The 18,332-nt window shown below is 41.2% G+C and overlaps 1 protein-coding gene across 1 annotated transcript in view; it reads right to left on the reverse strand.

Annotated features, from left to right (window-relative positions):
- LOC142402969 (nuclear factor 1 B-type-like) overlaps nt 1-18,332 on the reverse strand; it is a 186,238-nt gene that overhangs the window by 22,892 nt on the left and 145,014 nt on the right. Inside the window, exons 8-9 of the mRNA XM_075488997.1 lie at nt 11,510-11,641; nt 7,437-7,621 (exon numbers count right to left, since the gene is read on the reverse strand). Coding sequence (XP_075345112.1) covers nt 7,437-7,621; nt 11,510-11,641 — 317 coding nt within the window. The remainder of the gene's footprint in view (nt 1-7,436; nt 7,622-11,509; nt 11,642-18,332) is intronic.

The following is an 18,332-nucleotide window of genomic DNA, read 5'->3' on the forward strand; positions in this document are numbered from 1 at the left end:
TCCAGTGCTCAGTCACCCTCACAGTAAAAAAGTGTTTCCTGATGTTCAGACAGAACCTCCTGTGTTTCCGTTTGTGCCCATTGCCTCTGGTCACTGGGCACCACTGAAAAGAGCCTGGCTCAGTCTTCTTTACACCCTCCCTTCAGGTATTTCTATACATTGATAAGATCCCCCCTGAGCCTTCTCTTCTCCAGGCTAAACAGTCCCAGCTTTCTCAGCCTTTCCTCATAGGAGAGATGCTCCTGTCCCTTCATCAACTTGGTAGCCCTTCATTGAACTCTCTCCAGTATGTCCATGTCTCTCCTGTACTGAGGAGCCCAGAAGTGGACATAGGACTCCAGGTGTGGCCTCACCAGTGCTGAGTAGAGGGGAAGGATCACCTCCCTCAACCTGCTGGTAACACTCCCCCTAAGGAGTGTTATGGGGAAGATCATGCTGGGTGCTATTGAAAGGCATTTAAAGGACAATGCAATCATCAGGCACAGTCAACATGGGATCACAAAGGGAAAGTCCTGCCTAACTAATTTGATATCCTTCTACAATAAGGTCACCCACCTAGTGGATGAAGGGAAAGCGGTGGATGTAGCTTTTCTGGATTTTAGTAAGGCTTTTGATGCTGTCCCTCACAGGATCCTTCTGGACAAGTTGTCCAGCTGTGAGATGAGCAGGTACACGGTGCACTGGGTGAAGAACTGGCTGAAGGGCAGGGCTCAAAGGGTTGTAGTGAATGGGGCTACATCTGGCTGGCAACTGGTCACCAGCGGTGTTCCTCAGGGCTCAATTCTAGGGCCAGTTCTGTTCAATATTTTTATCAGTGATCTGGAGGCAGGAGTTGAATGCACCATTAGCAAGTTTGCTGACGATACTAAACTGGGAGGTGCTGATGACTCTCTTGAGGGACAAGAGGCCTTGCAGAGGGATCTGGATAGACTGGAGCATTGGGCAATTGTCAATGGCATGAAATTTAACAAGGTCAAATGACAGATTCTGCACCTGGGATGGAGTAATGCTGGGCACAAGTATAAACTGGGAGAGGAGTGGCTGGGGAGCAGCCCTGCAGAAAGGGATCTGGGGGTGCTGGTCAACAGCAGGCTCAATAGGAGTCAGCAGTGTGCCCTGGCAGCCAAGAGGGCAAACTGCATCCTGGGGTGCATCAAACACAGCATAACCAGCCAGTCAAAAGAGGTGATTATCCCGCTGTATTTAGCATTGGTGTGGCCTCACCTTGAGTACTGTGTGCAGTTCTGGGCCCCACAATTTAAGAAGGATGTGAAGGTCCTTGAATGTGCCCAGAGGAGGGCAACAAAGCTGGTGAAAGGGCTGGAAGGCATGTCCTATGAGGAGCAGCTAAGGACTCTGGGTTTGTCTACTTTGGAGAAAAGGAGGCTGAGGGGCGACCTCATTGCTCTCTACAGCTTCCTGAGGAGGGGAAGTGGAGAGGGAGGTGCTGATCTCTTCTCCCTGGTATCCAGTGACAGGACGTGTGGGAATGGTTCAAAGCTGTGTCAGGGGAGGTTTAGACTGGACTATAGGAAGCATTTCTTTACCGAGAGGGTACTGGACACTGGAACAGGCTTCCTAGAGAGGTGGTCGATGCCCCATGCCTGTCAGTGTTTAAGAGGCATTTGGACAATGCCCTTAATAACATGCTTTAATTTTTGGTCAGCCCTGAATTGGTCAGGCAGTTGGACTACATGATCATTGTAGGTCCCTTCCAACTGAAATATTCTCTTCTGTTCTGTTCTGTTCTGTTCTATTCCATTCCATTCCATTCTCTTTATATATATATTTAGAAATATATATGGAATATATATTTATATATGTAATTTCTTAAAATCAAGATTTACTGTAATTGTTTTCAGTGCAGGGACTTCACCAAGAGATATGCAATCTGTAATGAATCAATCTCCTCTCAGACAGGAGTTCACAGAATTTCCCCAACACCTAAAGCCTCCACTTCCATTTAAAGACAGGTATTTCTCTGTGAGGTATATCACTGGAAACAAAAATTACTATCTGTCTGATGTCATATTAAAACACTGCTATCTACAGATGAAACATAAAAACCTAACAGAACTTTAATATGAGATGGACATATAACAATTCACATATACTACTAAATGCAATGCATTTTTCAGTTAACATTTGTATTGAGTCTGGCTGAGATGGAGTTAATTTTCCCCATAGCAGCCCTCATAGTGCTGTGCTTTGTATTGGTAGCTAGAAAGGTGTTGATAACACACCAGTGTTTTGGCTACTGCTGAGCAGTGCTCCCACAGCATCAAGGCTGTCTCTCCAACATTTGCCCCCCCTCACCAGTAGGCCCCAGCCTGGTGGGCAAGATCTTGGGAGGAGACATAGCCAGAACAGCTGACCAAACTGACCAAAGGGATATTCCATACCATATGATGTCTGCTCAGCAATAAAAGCTAAGAGAACAGAGGAGGAGGGGAGGCATTCATTATTACGACGTTTGTCTTCCGGAGCAACGGCTACGCATACCGAAGCTCTACTTCCCAGGAAGTGGCTGGACATCGCCTGCTGATGGGAAGTAGAGAATAAATCTTTTGTTTTCCTTTGCTTCCGTGCGCAGCCTTTGCTTTTTTCTTTATTAAACTGCCTTTATCTTGACCCACGAGGTTTTTTTCCATCTTTTTTTCTCCCCCCCCCATCCTGCTGAGGAGGGGAGTGATAGAGCGGCTTTGGTGAGCACCTGGTGTCCAGCCAAGGTCAACTCACCACAACATTCATACAATATCTTTTCTTTACAAAATGACTGTATTCTTGGAATTTTAAGTGAAAAGGATCTTAGAAGAAACTTTGAGGAAAAAAAATAATCAACCAACACCAGACAGTACCATAATTTTGTGTACTTCCTAGGTATAGCTACTTAGGACACTGCATCAGGTATTTCTGAAAGATGTTTTTGGACTTTCATATAAATCATGCAATTCCAGTTAGTTATTTAACCTGGAGAACAATGTATCTTCATCCCAAAAAAACCATTTCTGTGGTTTCCATGCTTCCAAGAACATTGCCCTACTACAACCAGGCAATCAACCAATGCATGTCATCCTGCCACACTGAATTCACTGTATTCAGAAATACTTTGGAGCATCATCTATTCTTTTTCTATATTTATAATCCCTTGTAATGGTCAAGTTCAGATACTATAGTGATGGGCACCATTGCAAAACTCTATGATAGCACAGTTTTCAAGACCTTTGCTTGAATTCCATTTATTGATAAAATTGTATAAGAACCAGTTTTGCATAATTTTTTTCTCCCTTGTTGACTGTACAAAAACCCCCCATTTTTTTAAAAAACAGTTGTGTACTGGCCACATCTATCCCAGGGTTCACAATTCATAAATTCTGTTACTGAGTCCATGCTATTCTGGTTTGTAATATGCAAAGTACAGTAGGTGATGATTGGTCTAGTAAAATCTACAGGTAAAAGAAAGAGGTGGGAGAAGTATCCCCCCACATTTTTCTACCTCCCCTTTTTTGTAATACAATATAACCCCAGCTTTGTACAACACTCGTTTTTTTTTTCATGTAGGACACCCTAATGTTATGCCACCTGTTCCCATTCAATGGTCATGTGAGTCCATGCATGTAGAAATGGACTTAGGAAAGCCAAAGCTCAGCAGGAGTTGTAACTAGCGAGGGAGGTGACAGGCAACAAGAAAGGTTTCTCTAAGTACATCAGTAGGAAAAGGAAGGCTAAGGAGAGTTTGGGCCCATTGTTCAATGGGGCAGGGGACCTAGTGACAAGTAATAGAGAAAAGGCTGAGGTATTCACTGCCTTTTTTGCCTCAGTTTTCACTGGTAAGGCTTGTCCTGAGGCCTTCCAGGTCCTTGAGTCTCCTAGCAGCATCTGTGGGAGTGAAGCAGTACCCACAGCGAAGGAAGAAAGAGTTGGGGAGCACTTAACTCACTTGGATACACAAGTCCAAGTGACCAGATGGGATGCATCTGAAGGTGCTGAGGGAGCTGTCTGATGTCATTTCGATGGCCAATCTCTATCATCTTAGAATGGTCATGGCAATCAGGAGAGGTTCCTGAGGATTGGAAAAAGACAAACATCACACCCATCTTAAAGAAGGGCAAGGAGGAGGATCCAGGGAACTACATGCTGATCCGCCTCACCTCGATCCCTGGGAAGGTGATGAAGCAAATCCTCTTAGAAGCCATCTCTAAACACATGATAGATGAGAAGGTGATTGGGAGTAGCCAGCACGGGTTTACTAAGGGCAAATCATGCTTGATCAACCTCATTGCTTTCTATGATGACACTGGCACTGTGGACAAGGGGAGGGCAGTGGATGTTGTACACCTTGACTTTAGTAAGGCTTTTGACACAGTCTCCCATAGTCATCACAAAATTGGTAAGATATGGGCTGGATAACTGGATGATAAGATGGATGGAAAATTGGCTGGATGGAAAATTGGCTGGAGTGACAGGCTCAAAGAGCTGCGATCGGTGCTGCAAAGTCCAGCTGTTGGCCAGCTAATGGCATCTGTCAGGGATCAGTACTGGGGCCAATACTATGTAATGTCTTCATTAACGACCTGGATGACAGGACAGAGTGCCCACTATTTCCCCTGGGGAAACCTATGGAAGCTCTGTGTCTTTAATTGTAGTTAAACCATTCTGTTGACTAGCGTGACTCACTATAATTAGTGCAGCAATAATGTAATTATTATTATGCTCAGAATTGTTATGAAGAGTACAAGGCATCTCAGTTGCTTGTCATAACAATCTAAATTAGTGTATTACTGAAAGATGTTGGGGGGGAACAGTTCATTTTAGGTAAATGCTGTCAGGGTATCCATTCTTTCTATTTCTAAAGCTGAAATTAAAACTATTATCATAGTTCCCCTTTTGCAATGCAGATGAATATGCTTTGAGGTGGGAAAGTATAATTAAAGTTGATGTGACATTTTATAATAATTAATTTTGTTTGAATAAAAATTCATGTTTTATTTAGAAAAGAAACAATAGCATGCTTTGAGCCAAACCAGTTTATCACAACAATTTCCTTCTGTCACTGAAACTTCACAGAAAAAAAAAAAAATTGCTATTTTACAGTTTTGTATTGACATCCTGTAATTGTTCTGTTTGGAGAGATTTTGACTAGGCATGTAGGTTCTCTAATGTAGCACATAGAGCAGAATTTTAAAGAATTAAATTTAAAAGTAATACCATTAATAATAGTGATTAATGATAATAAATTGCAGAGAATTGCTGGTACATAAGCCTGAAATCCCACACTTGGTGTTGTGTAACCCCATTTCCTTTTCTCAGAAATTAAATCAAACATCAAGTGAAATGAAAAATATTACCCTGATCTAAAAGTTATGAAAGGTGACAAAAGTAGTAAATCAAAGCCAATATTGCCTCTTATTCTCTAGGGTGCTACAACACAAGAATAGGAAATGTTTTCAGTTTTCTGCTACTCTGAAATCATTAGCTTTTTAAAGTTAACAGATTAATCTTATTTGCAGATAATGGACTTGGCTCTTGGGAAAAAGTTGAAAAAGCTTATCTTGCTCAATAAATGGACTTCACAATATTAAAATGACAACAGCACATTTGTCAACTGGCAGAAACTCAGATACTTCATTTAGATGTTGTGTTTTTATATTGGTGATCCAAAGCAAAATACTGAACAATCTAGAGAGTTTATCACCTAAATCTGCCCTTTTAACATATAAGAAATCAAAAGGCAAGAAATAGGCACTGAAAAATTAAAGAAATGCACAATACTAAGGGCCTGATTTTAATTTGCATATTTTTCCCTTAATAGTGTCTAATTAAGGCATCAGTTTAAAATAAAGTTCCAGCACAACTCTAAGATTTTCCACACTGGATTAACGTTAAGGAGTTTTAATGGATAGCTTAATTAGACTTTTTTATTTGTGAAATTTTGCACAAATTAAAATCAGTTCCTGCATGCAGTGTTCCCAGTTGAGACTCAGCAAAAAAGCTATAAGAGACTGAAAGGCTTTTAATCCATGGACAGACAGTAATTTGTAGTCTAAAGCTGAGATACTACAATTTCACTGGTTGGTTTAATTTGCATCAATATTGTAAACCTATAAAAATCACCTTACTAGTACTTCTCTCTCCAAAGTAAGCTGATACTTTACAGATCAACACATTTTTAAAATATGTGCAAAGTTATGCAGTTGGATCAGAATGTTAGCCAATGCAGGCCAATAAACACAATGACTTTTTGAACAGCCCAGAAGGGCCTTATCTGTTATTCAGCACTGAAACATTGATTCAGTCTGAAGTTCTATTGTCGTAATGCCTGAAATGCTCACTGAAGGGCCTGTCAGTTGTGCTAAATATGTTTATTGTGACAACCCCTTTATGTTTATCAAAGCCGATAATATGATCTTTACAAAAAAGAATAATTCCTGGGAGCAGGGAAACCTGAGAAAGTCATTTCAGTGCATATTCCCAAGTATCCTCCTAAAACATACTACAGTACAAGTTACAGGACTGCATTTCAAACAAGGCAGCAAACCTGGAAAACAGACCAAGTAGCAAAGATTACATTACACTGATCCTGGAAATATTTCAAGTATTGACAAGACCAAGGATCAACTTCAGTTTGTCTTATAACACAGATCATGTTAATGTTATGTGCTGATTCTAAAAGCAGTCTTGCACATAGTCCTTTACAGATTACTTTTCTAATGAAAACCACAATAATTTCCCACATCAGAAACAAGTTTGAAGCAGTATAGCAGCCAGGAACACAACTGTTATTGCATTTTCTTTACAAAATAAAGAAATAATCAAATCTGCAGGCTTGTGTCATATTCATTAGTGAAATGGTTTTGTATCTGTGCAAAGAATTGTCAAGTATATGTGAAACATCACAAATATTATCTTGCCAGATTTTATCTTAATTGCTGGTCTATAAATGGACCTGCATGTCCTTTAGTGTGTTTGTATGAGTAATTATTTTAGAACATTTCTTGCTCCTCCCTGCAACAGGAGCTTCATCTGTGTTCTAGCATGTAAACCAAAGGTGAGAATTACAGTGACTTTTAGCATTAGGCTTACTGAAGTTTCCTATCACTCCTATAGCCCTTCTGCATATAGAACTGCCACTGAAGATTTTTGTGTGCATGAGGAGTGTGGGATTAGAATCTGTTCTGTTAGTGCTGCTAGATTCAATACAAGTTTTTAAATTATGATTGACAGAGCAATGGTGAGAGAATATTACTAATCTGCTCCAGCAAACAACCCAATGTATTTATCCATGTCTAATTGTAAAACTTGCTGAATCACTTCTGTTCCAACTTCCAGGTTGCTCTGATACCAGAACTAGTGGAATATCAGGTCTAAACACCATAGAAGATATACATTCTTCAGAGGAATTCTTTTGGAGCATTCACTTTTTTTTTTTACAGTACCTGGCTAGTCTGAGGGCTGGATGGATCATAAGAAGGTACATAATTCTTCAGAGTATCCTGAGGATTCAGATGGGGAGGATATCTGATCGTTGGATGAGAGAAGTAGCTAGATGGGGCAGGAGGGAGACTAGTTTGTGCTGGAAATGGCAATGTTGAAGGTGGAGGTGGAGTTCTAGTTGAGATGACTAGAGGAAAATAAAATAGAATAAAAGTTATTTTGCATCTTGTTTCTTGTACAATTCTTCATCTCTATATTACAGCAAGACAAAAAAAAGTCACTTATAAACCAGCACAATGTACTTTTTCTTCATGATATCTTTACACAAACATTTGTGTCCTTCCCTCCTCAGGGAACGGAAAGGGCTATTATTCCAAATTCATAAATGTTATTTTATTCATAAATATTATTTATAAACTAGATTTTTTGTTCTTATGGATTATGCTATCATCTGATTTCATTTTTATTTAAATTTAATAGTGGTACTTCAGCAGAAAACATATTCCAGTTACAAAGTTTTCCTCTCTGGAGCACAAATTAATAAAATAAATGTTGCTTAATATGTAAAACCTATATTTTTGGCTACAGTAATCCAACAGAGACCAGTCACTGAATCCTAGGAAGCAGTGATTCCTCACTGTACCATACTCTACCTGCCTCATGCAGGGACAGGGCAATAGTTATTAAGCAATATTACCATGAATAATTAGCTGACCATTATGAAAATTGTTCAGGACCCTGAGTGCACTAATAGGCCTTAACGGCCCTGACCAGCCTCATCTGGGACCTCCACCCATACCCTCTGCCCATGGGCCCAGGAGCTCCATTTAAGCTCAGCCCTGGACATTCAGTCCTTGTTTGAGCAAGAGGGCAGTTATTTTGTACCTTATTAAAAGGGAGAGACAGTACACTGGAAGTGTAGAGAAAAAAAAAGATTTTTGTTTCATTAGTGGGAAGGTACAAAATGAGACCTAATGTATTGGGTTTACATAGCAAGGGGGGGGGGCTGCAGGGGTAGCTTCTATGAGAAGATAGCAAAAGCTGCCTTTGTGTCAGACAGAGCCAATTCCAGCCAGCTCCAACATGGACCCACCGCTGGCCAAGGCTGAGCCAATCAGCGATGTTGGTAGCATCTCTGTGATAACATATTTAAGAAAGGGTAAAAATGCTGTGTAACAGCAGCTGGGAGAGAGGAGTGAGAATATGTGAGAGAACTATTCAGACACCAAGGTCAGTGAAGGAGGGGGAGCAGAGATTCAGCCCTGCAGCCCGTGGTGAAGACCATGGTGACGCAGGTTGTCCCCCTGCAGCCCATGGAGGTCCACAGCAGAGCAGGCGGATGTGCCCTGAAGGAAGCTGCAACCTGTGGAGAGGAGCCCATGCAGGAGCAGGTTTTCTGCTAGGACCTGTGACCCTGTGGGGGACCCATGCTGGAGCAGTTTGTTCCTGAAGGACTGTATGCTGTGGAATGGACCCATGCTGGAGCAGTTTTTAAAGAACTGCAGCCTGTGGGAAGGACCTACATTGGAGAAGGTCGTGAAGGACTGTCTCCTGTGGGAGGGGGCCCCATGCTGGAGCAAGGGAAGAGTGTGAAGAGGAAGGAGCAGCAGAGACAAAGCATTCTGAACTGACCGTAACCCCCATTCCCCATCCCCCTGCACCTATAAGATAAACAAGCCATGTGCTGGAAATTCCCTATTATTCTTTAACTTGATGTATTGGCTTTGTGTGGCAAGGTTTTGGTAGCAGGGGGGTTACGGGGTGGCTTCTGTGAGAAGCTGCTAGAAGCTTCCCCTATGTCCCATAGAGCCAATGCCAGCTGGCACCAAGACTGACCTGCCACTGACCAAGGCTGAGCTAATCAGCGATGGTGGTAGCACCTCTGTGATAACAGATTTAAGAAGGGGGAAAAACTTCTGCACAACAGTGTAACCAGATGTATCCAAAGTGATTAGTTCGTCCTTTGTAACTAAGTAACACAGAGATAGGAACAGGTTAGACAATACTTTAATATTGTGTTTGTACACCTATGGCTATGGATATGCTACTATGCCCAAAGACAATTGGACAAGGAGTAGTATGGACATGCTGCTATGTTCCCAGTACAGCCCCAGCCCATCTTGACAACAAGTCGAGAGTGGTTAGAATAATTGGTTTGTGTTAAGGGTGCCAAATCATTGTTAGGGACCATGCACCATGAAGAAGGGAAGCAAGTTACATAAGCAAGGTGGGATTGCGCATGCCCAGAAGAAGGGGTCAACTAAAGGACACACCTGTACGACCACCCAGGACCACCAGAGACCCCCACAGAAGCCCCTCGGAGCTCAAGGACGCATGCATAATGACCATGCAAATATGATAATTAGTTCCAGGAAATAGAATGAATATGCATGATCATTCCGGGAAATTTGATGCATATGTATGTAATTGGACAATATAAGTTTTGGCTGATGCAACCTGCGGTATGCACGCTAGGTGGAACAATCCCCCGTGCATCCGGCGCCGTAATAAAGAATGCCTGCTTCTTAATACTACATTGGTGTTAAGGAGTTTGATTCCCGATTTCGGTGACAACAGCAGCTGGAAGAGAGGAGTGAGAATATGTGAGAGAAACAACTCTGCAGACACCAAGGTCAGTGAAGAAGGAGGGGGACGAGGTGCTCCTGGCACCAGAGCAGAGATTCCCCTGCAGCCTGTGGTGAAGACCATGGTGAGGCAGGCTGTCCTCCTGCAGCCCATGGAGGTTAACAGTGGAGCAGATATCCACCCTGCAGCCTGTGAAGGACCCCACGTTGGAGCAGGTGGATGTGCCCGAAGGAGGCTGTGGCCCTGTGGAGAGCCTGCACTGGAACAGGCTCCTGGCAGGACCTGTGACCCCATGGAAAGAGAGGAGCCCATGCTGGAGCAGTTTTGCTGGCAGGACTTGTGACCCCCTAGGGGACCATGCTGGAGCAGTCTGTTCCTGAAGGACTGCACCCTGTGGGAAGGACACGTGAAAAGGACCTATGCTGGAGCAGTTTGTGAAGAACTGCAGCCCGTGGGAAGGACTCACATTGGAGAAGTCTGTGGAGGACTGTCTCCTGTGGGAGGGACCCCACGCTGGAGCAGGGGAAGAGTGTGAGGAGGAAGGAGCAGCAGAGACAATGTGTGATGAACTGACCGCAACCCCCATTCCCCTGTGCTGCTCAGGGGGAGGAGGTAGAGAAAATCTGGAGTGAAGTTGAGCCTGGGAAGAAGGGAGGGGTGGGGGGAAGGTGTTTTAACATTTGGTTTTATTTCTCATTACCGTACTCTGATTTTGATTGGCAATAAATTAAATTAATTTCCCCAAGCTGAGTCTGTTTTGCCCGTGATGGTAATTGCTGAGTGATCTCCCTGTCCTTATCTTGGCCCACGAGCCTTTCATTATATTTTCTCTCCCCTGTCCAGCTGAGGAGGAGGGAGCGATAGAGCAGCTTGGTGGGCACCTGGCATCCAGCCAGGGTCAACCCACCACACTTGACAAGCCATCAGAATTCAAGTGCCTTCTTCAGCCTTTAATCTCTGCATGCAAATCCCATACGAAATCAAAGAAAGTTTAACTATAGATATAAGGAAGTAGTTGATGAAAAATATCAGAACGCTGTATCTCTAGACAGATTGTGCAAAAGAAGCATTGGTATCTGTTTAACTGTTTCATATATTCAACCTGGTTATGACTTCTATTGGGTATGAAACTGAGTGAAATCTTACCCATTAAGGTACATAATAGAATGTGCTCATAGTAACAACAATTTTTAAAAAAGAATACAAATGGAGGGAGGAAAGATTTGGGAGGATTATATTCTATGTCAATTTCTTCATGTGTTTGGCTTATTTTATTCACTGGCTTATTTTAGTCCTTTCCAATGACTTGAAACAGCCAAGCTGTTTCAAGGATACCTGCAAGGAAACTACAAAATCTCCAACACACTTCATTCCCTTTCCACTCTCATCAGTAATATATATGGGATTGAGTCTCTAAGAAAAGCTGCAAAAAGCACATCAGAAGACCAAATAAGCAGGGAAGTATTTCTTCCCTCTTCATAGCCCTTACCACTGTCTACAACTCCTGGGATTCCTGGATGGTGATGCTGGGGAAAAGTGCTCAGTCTTGGTGAAGAATCCTGGGAAGTTGTAGGACTAAACAAAGTCTTTTCAGGTTTCTTCACTGTAGGAGAAGACATATCTGCAATGGAAATACAATGCAATGTTCACATTAGCCTAGAAGCTCAGTGTTACACTTGAGTACGCATCATTTTGTAAACTGAAAATATTTATGTTTACAACTCTTTTTATAAATCATTTTGTAACCCAACTCCCCCGTGACCAATAAACTAATTTTAAACTTTCCAACATGTTAAGGAGTATTATTCCACTGCTCTTTGTCCTGCAAAAAAACTCTACATACCTTTTATACCAGACAAGCCAAACAGTGAAGATATCTATGCCTTCAGAAACTCCCTAGACGCAGTCTTACAGAATATCACAATACTATCTGTTTCTTCAACAGCCACATATTCTTTATTGCACTTTTTAATGGAACACCTACACTCAGGTATTCCTGACACATTCCATTTTATAGTATTTATTATTCTGTTATTTCAAAACCCATCCCATGCCCTTCCCAAAAGCACAATTAAACAATGTAACTTTGCTAAAAATAAAAGATACATAAGTCTCACTAGTTCATATTTTCCATGTCTCAGGTGTGACTGATCAGCAAACCCCTACAATGGAAGAAGGCTCAGAGGACATGGGCACACGCCATATGCTCATGAAGCTCAGGGAAGAATGCAGGCAGTGACCACAGCTGTTGTAACGACAGCTGAACTTCTCTCAACACAAAGGGGACCTGAGGGTGGCCTTTGTTTTAGATAAACGGCTGCATCAGTTGAGTGGATCAACTGGTTGTGTAAATGGCCTTCCCTGAGTTAATCAAAAAGGTGTGAATGTCTTCCTGAGCTAGCCAGACCAGCATGGAGGAAGTGTATACGAGTCTCAGCCCAACAAAGAGTATAAAAACTAAGCAACCAATAAAATGAACTTTGAAGAGAGCAACGAGCTCGAGCTGGCTTTGTCACTGAAATGGGGAATCAAACTCCTTAACACCAATGTAGCATTAAGAAGCAGGCATTCTTTATTATGGCGCCGGATGCACGGGGGATTGTTCCACCTAGCGTGCATACCGCAGGTTGCATCAGCCAAAACTTATATTGTCCAATTACATACATATGCATCAAATTTCCCAGAATAATCATACATATTCATTCTATTTCCCAGAACTAATTATCACATTTGCATGGTCATTATGCATGCATCCTTGAGCTCCGAGGGGTTTCTGTGGGGGTCTTTGGTGGTCCTTGGTGGTCATACAGGTGTGTCCTTTAGTTGACCCCTTCTTATGGGCATGCACAATATCACCTTGCTTATGTAACTTGCTTCCCTTCTTCATGGTGCATGGTCCCTAACAATGATTTGGCACCCTTATTCCTATTCTAACACAAACCAATTATTCTAACTACCCCTCAACTCATTGTCAAGATGGGCTGGGGCTGTACTGGGAACATAGCAGCATGTCCATACTACTCCTCATCCTATTGTCTTTGGGCATGGCAGCATATCCATAGCCATAGATGTATAAACACAACATTAAAGTATTGTCTATCCTGCTCCTATCTCTATGTTGCTTAGTTACAAAAGAACAAACTAATCACTTTGGATACATTTGGTTACAGCTTCAACCCATGTATTCCTTCCCAGTGATTGGAGATGCCCAGCGTCATGATGGTGAGCATACAGAGACTGGTAATACACAAATCACATTTGTATTGTGCTCCAACCGTATATTGCAATTGCTATAATTGTGTTGTGATTTCAGTATATTGCTGTATCACACTGCTAAATCAAAATCCCACGTAACATCAAATATATTCAAATAAGTAAATTTTGCATTAAAACATTAAACCCTCCTTGTGTGGAATACCTAAAAGAAGCTGGTCAGAGAGTATTGGACTCTGACATCAAGTAAGGTCTTCCCACCTCTTCCAATTTCCATATCAACAATGAACATCTCTTTTGGGTTTACTGTGTAAAGATAACACAATAGCTTTGACAAATGAAAAATTTCTACTATATAAGATTATTGGTACTACATAAAGTAAACACTGTATTCTGTCTGAAATTTTAATTAATTAAAATGTATTTGTACTTTGAATGAAATTAAGTTATTCACTTTCTAAGTTAATTATAACATTTATTTATAGGGCACACATCAGCATCATATGAGTTCAATGTCAAATCAATGAGACTAACGTATTCATACATATTTTACTGGATTGTGGCTATGTTGTATCTGACTTTCCTACATGGATTATGCTACTCTTATCCTTAGTGTGATATTATCACTTTTAATATTAGCACACTACATTGTACTGTTCTTGGAAACATTAAATCTTAGAAGTTGAAGATAGGTTTGCCCTGTAAAATGCGAGTGCCCTAATGATAGTAAATTCAGCCAGTGCTTTCTGAACTGACTGGAGTTTAAGTGTTACTATTGACCTAGAACACCTTACCTAACTCAGGACCTCTCTACCTGAGAGACTGCTTTGTCTCTGCCACTCTTCCACAGTTGAGGCCTGTGAAGGCACTGGCACCTAGATGCTCTAGAATAATGGCCACAATTCCCCTTCATTCCTTCCATTTTCTGCTCAAATGACAGCCCCAACTTCTTCATGTAAGACCCTAGTTTCATCTAAGAACAAGGATCTTTTCACTATTTCACAACAGAGGTATGTTTTTATAAAACATAGGACAAAATGAATCAGTTATCACCTTTGTACTGTGGTTCTAATGTGTGCGCATACGCTATCACTGAAAAAACATTCCAGTGTTATTTTCGGGGGGGGGGGGGGGGGGGAAGGAAAAGACAAGAAGACAAGTGTGCAATCAAACACTGATAAAATTCTTCCTGATAAAATTCTTTCTGGGACACAATTTCATTATATGACATGTAGATTATTGCAGGAGAGAGAATATAAAAAGAGTTAAATTTTATTACTAATTAAAAATACTGCAGGTAAATTTCCCTAAGGAAAAAATAAACTACAGATTGGAGGTAAAAACTCTTTCACTTATGAAAAACCACATTCAGCAAAAGAACTCTTGAAAGAATTAATTGCCTAGCTCCTGCTTAGAAGTTTTGCATATGTCTGCACCTCTGATTTCTGAAATGAAACAGAGATTTAATTTATTTGCTGACTTTTACTTCATTAAAAAATGCAAAAGTTGTTGAATTTTTTTAAACAAAATTATTTTAGCTGCTTTAAAGAAGAATGCTATATGAACTGCAATGTAATGAGGATACCTATTAAATTGGAAAATAATTTACTGAAAAGGAGATTTGTGGCTATTATAACCCTAGTATTTTGCTTTAAAGCTATGCCATTTTTCCTGCTTTCACTTTAGAGCAATGAGAATTCTAGTCAGTATATACAGGACAGCAGAAATTACAAAGCAAATGCATCAAACTGTTCTACCACAGAAGACTGTTTCTTCGCCAAGGTGAATGCTACTGATAGTAATACAAAATTCTGCACTGCTGGAAAATACCCATTACCTACCAAAACAAACTTTAATGTATACTGCACAGCACAGTGAAGTACCTTCAGAAAGATGTCATATATAGAATACACAACTGTAAAGAATGAAAGGCTGAAATGTAGCAGCTTCTTTGTTAAAACAATGTACTTTGCATCATAATGGCACATTCATGTTCTATTCACAGAAAAAAACCTAGATAAAACCATTTTCAACATGCTGTTCATACAATTCTAGTGAAAATGTGGAAGCTACGAAGTCCATAACATTACTAACAAGGCATCAGAGACATCCCTTCATATTACAGTTTCAAACAAACTGCTCATTTCTAGGAGGCAATACCTGAGTTAATTTCTGATGCCAGAGTATATTCTATCTACAAACGTTACATTCAGCTGAGCCTGACTCTCCATTGCCTCACACCTTGTGGGGTAGCTTACTAAGATTTTTACTTCATGTCAGATAGGCGTAAGATCATGATGAATCATGTCCACTGTGCTCAGCAGAATTAGTCTCATGCATGAGAAGGCAGCTTGGCACTGAGGTTGGCTGAGAACCAAGAATTCTAGAAACCAAAAAATGTTAATTAATATCCTTCACAGAAGGACCTTTTGACATTGTGACATTTTATTTTTTTGAAAGATGGACATGTCTGAACAGCTTGATGTCTAAAACGCTTAATGCCTGGGATAGAGAAGCCCACACTTGTATTCCTGTTCAACATCAGGCAGAGATCAGGCTTTGAGTCTAGCTCTTCCATATTTCATGTCAATGTGCTGACCACTGGTTTATTAGCTAATCTAGAGTCTCTTTCTTCCTCACCATAAATTTCATCTGAGACAAAAGAAAAGCCCGCCTAATATCTTTTTGCTGATGAAATGGATTTATTTCCATGAAAAATTAAATGTTGAAAAATCAATGTTTTCTAGGGCTGAAAATCATCAGAACACTCCTGATCAGTTTACTTGGTACCTTTCTGAGACAGGTATAGAAATCCTAGGTGTTATAATGCATGTACATTCTCTTTTGAGAGAGAGAGAGAGAGTGAGCTCTTAGGTGAAAATATAAACATACTGGGTGACAGTTTGAAGAGAGAGACTCTCTTCAAGTTTAAAAATATTATCTTAATTTTATTTTTGCTTTTACATCAACTTCAGAACAAATATTTTTATATGTAAATTTTATACTGGAGCAAAATATTTCAACATATAAACATTCAGTAATCTCCCATCTTCAAATCAATCTATTCAGCTCCAAGAATATTTTCACAGGCACACCTCTGATACTGGGTAATCCAGTCTATCAAACTGTGACACTGGTTTCCCTTCCAGCAGCCATGCCCAAAGACAATCAAAAAGCATGCTATGCTTTCTTGCCATTTCCAGCAGGCAAACCATTTTATTGCATTATGTTTGGTGATGAGTGGTGAAAGAGTTAAGAAAAGAAAACTGAAGAGTTTCCTGCCATGCTATTTTCAGTACTACAGCTGGAGAGAAAACACCTAGACAATATTGCACTTTAGGAAACTTATGACAAAATGGGAATCAATTTCTTAAAGCATCAACTGAATTACTTTATTTGTCATTCTCTATTAATGCTTTCCATTCAATTTCATTATTTTATTTCCAATGTTCAAAATGTATTGTGATACCTAAGAGAGGAAAGTGATGCAAGAACTTTCAGCTGACTGTGAGAGCCAGACTCATGAGAGCCAGAAATCCTTTAGACTGGGCAAGCAAATCAACCTTCTAATCCTCACCTACAAGCAAACTTTCCAGAGTACTGAATTCTATTGTCAGTCTGTTGCTCTTTACAGTCCTCAAATTTTAACAGATTTATTAACCTCAATAGCATTTCCTTTCATAAACATAGAAGGGTTCTATCTATGTGTCCTTATATGTCCCAGAATATCAAATAACAAAAACATTGATACAGACAAGTTGTAGGATGCTTTTTATTGCTGTGGATGATCAACTGCATAAAGATAATAGAATCATAGAATGGTTTGGGTTGGAAGGGACCTTTAAAGATCATATAGTTCCAACCCCCCTGCCATGGGCAGGGACATCTGTGCTGGTTTTGGCTGGGACAGAGTTAATTTTTTCATAGTAGCTAGTATGGGGCTATGTTTTTGATTTGTGCTGGAAACAGTGTTGATAATACAGGGATGGTTTAGTTGTTGCTGAACAGTGCTTACACACAGTCAAGGCCTTTTCTGCTTCTCACTCCACCCCACCAGCGAGTAGGCTGGGAGTGCACAAGAAGTTGGGAGGGGACACAGCTGGGACAGCTGACCCCAACTGACCAAATGGATATTCCATACCATATGACATCATGCTCAGCATATAAAGCTGAGGGAAGAAGAGGGAAGGGGGGGACCTTCGGAGTGATGGCGTTTTGTCTTCCCAAGTAACCGTTATGCATGATGGAGCCCCGCTTTCCTGGAGATGGCTGAACACCTGCCTGCCAATGGGAAGTAGTGAATGAATTCCTTGTTTTGCTTTGTTTGTGTGTGCAGCTTTTGCTTTCCCTATTAAACTGTCTTTATCTCAACCCATGAGTTTTCTCACTTTTACCCTTCTGATTCTCTCCCCCATCCTGCTGGGGGAGAGTGAGCGAGCAGCTGTGTAATGCTTAGTTGCTGGCTGGGGTTAAACCATGACAACATCTTTCACTAGATCAGGTTGCTCAAAGCCCCATCCAACCTGACCTTGAACACTTCCAATGATGGGGCATCTACCACCTCTCTGGGCAACCTGTTCCAGTGTCTCACCACCCTCATCGTAAAACATTTCCTCCTTATGTCCAGTCTAAACCTACCCTCTTTCAGTTTAAAACCATTGCCCCTTGTCCTGTCACTACAGGCCCTGGTAAAAAGTCTCTCTTCATCTTTCTTATAAGTATGGAAAGGCTGCAATAAGGTATCCCCAGAGCCTTCTCTTCCCCAGGCTGAACAACCCCAACTCTCTGAGCCTTTCTTCATAGGAGAGGTGTTCCAGCCCTCTGATCATTTTTGTGGCCCTCCTCCGGACCCACTCTAACAGGTCCATGTCTTTCTTGTACTGGGGGCTGCAGAGCTGGATGCAGTACTCCAGGTGGGGTCTCAGGAGAGCAGAGTAGAGGGGGAGAATCACCTCCCTCAACCTGCTGGCCATGCTTCTTTTGATACAGCCCAGGATACGATTGGCTTTCTGGGCTGCAAGCGCACATTGACGGCTCATATCTAATTTTTCATCTACCAATATTCCAATATTCTGAAGAGATGAACAACTAAATATCTT

Source organism: Mycteria americana, assembly GCF_035582795.1.
Source record: "Mycteria americana isolate JAX WOST 10 ecotype Jacksonville Zoo and Gardens chromosome Z unlocalized genomic scaffold, USCA_MyAme_1.0 Scaffold_18, whole genome shotgun sequence".
Lineage (NCBI taxonomy): Eukaryota > Metazoa > Chordata > Aves > Ciconiiformes > Ciconiidae > Mycteria > Mycteria americana.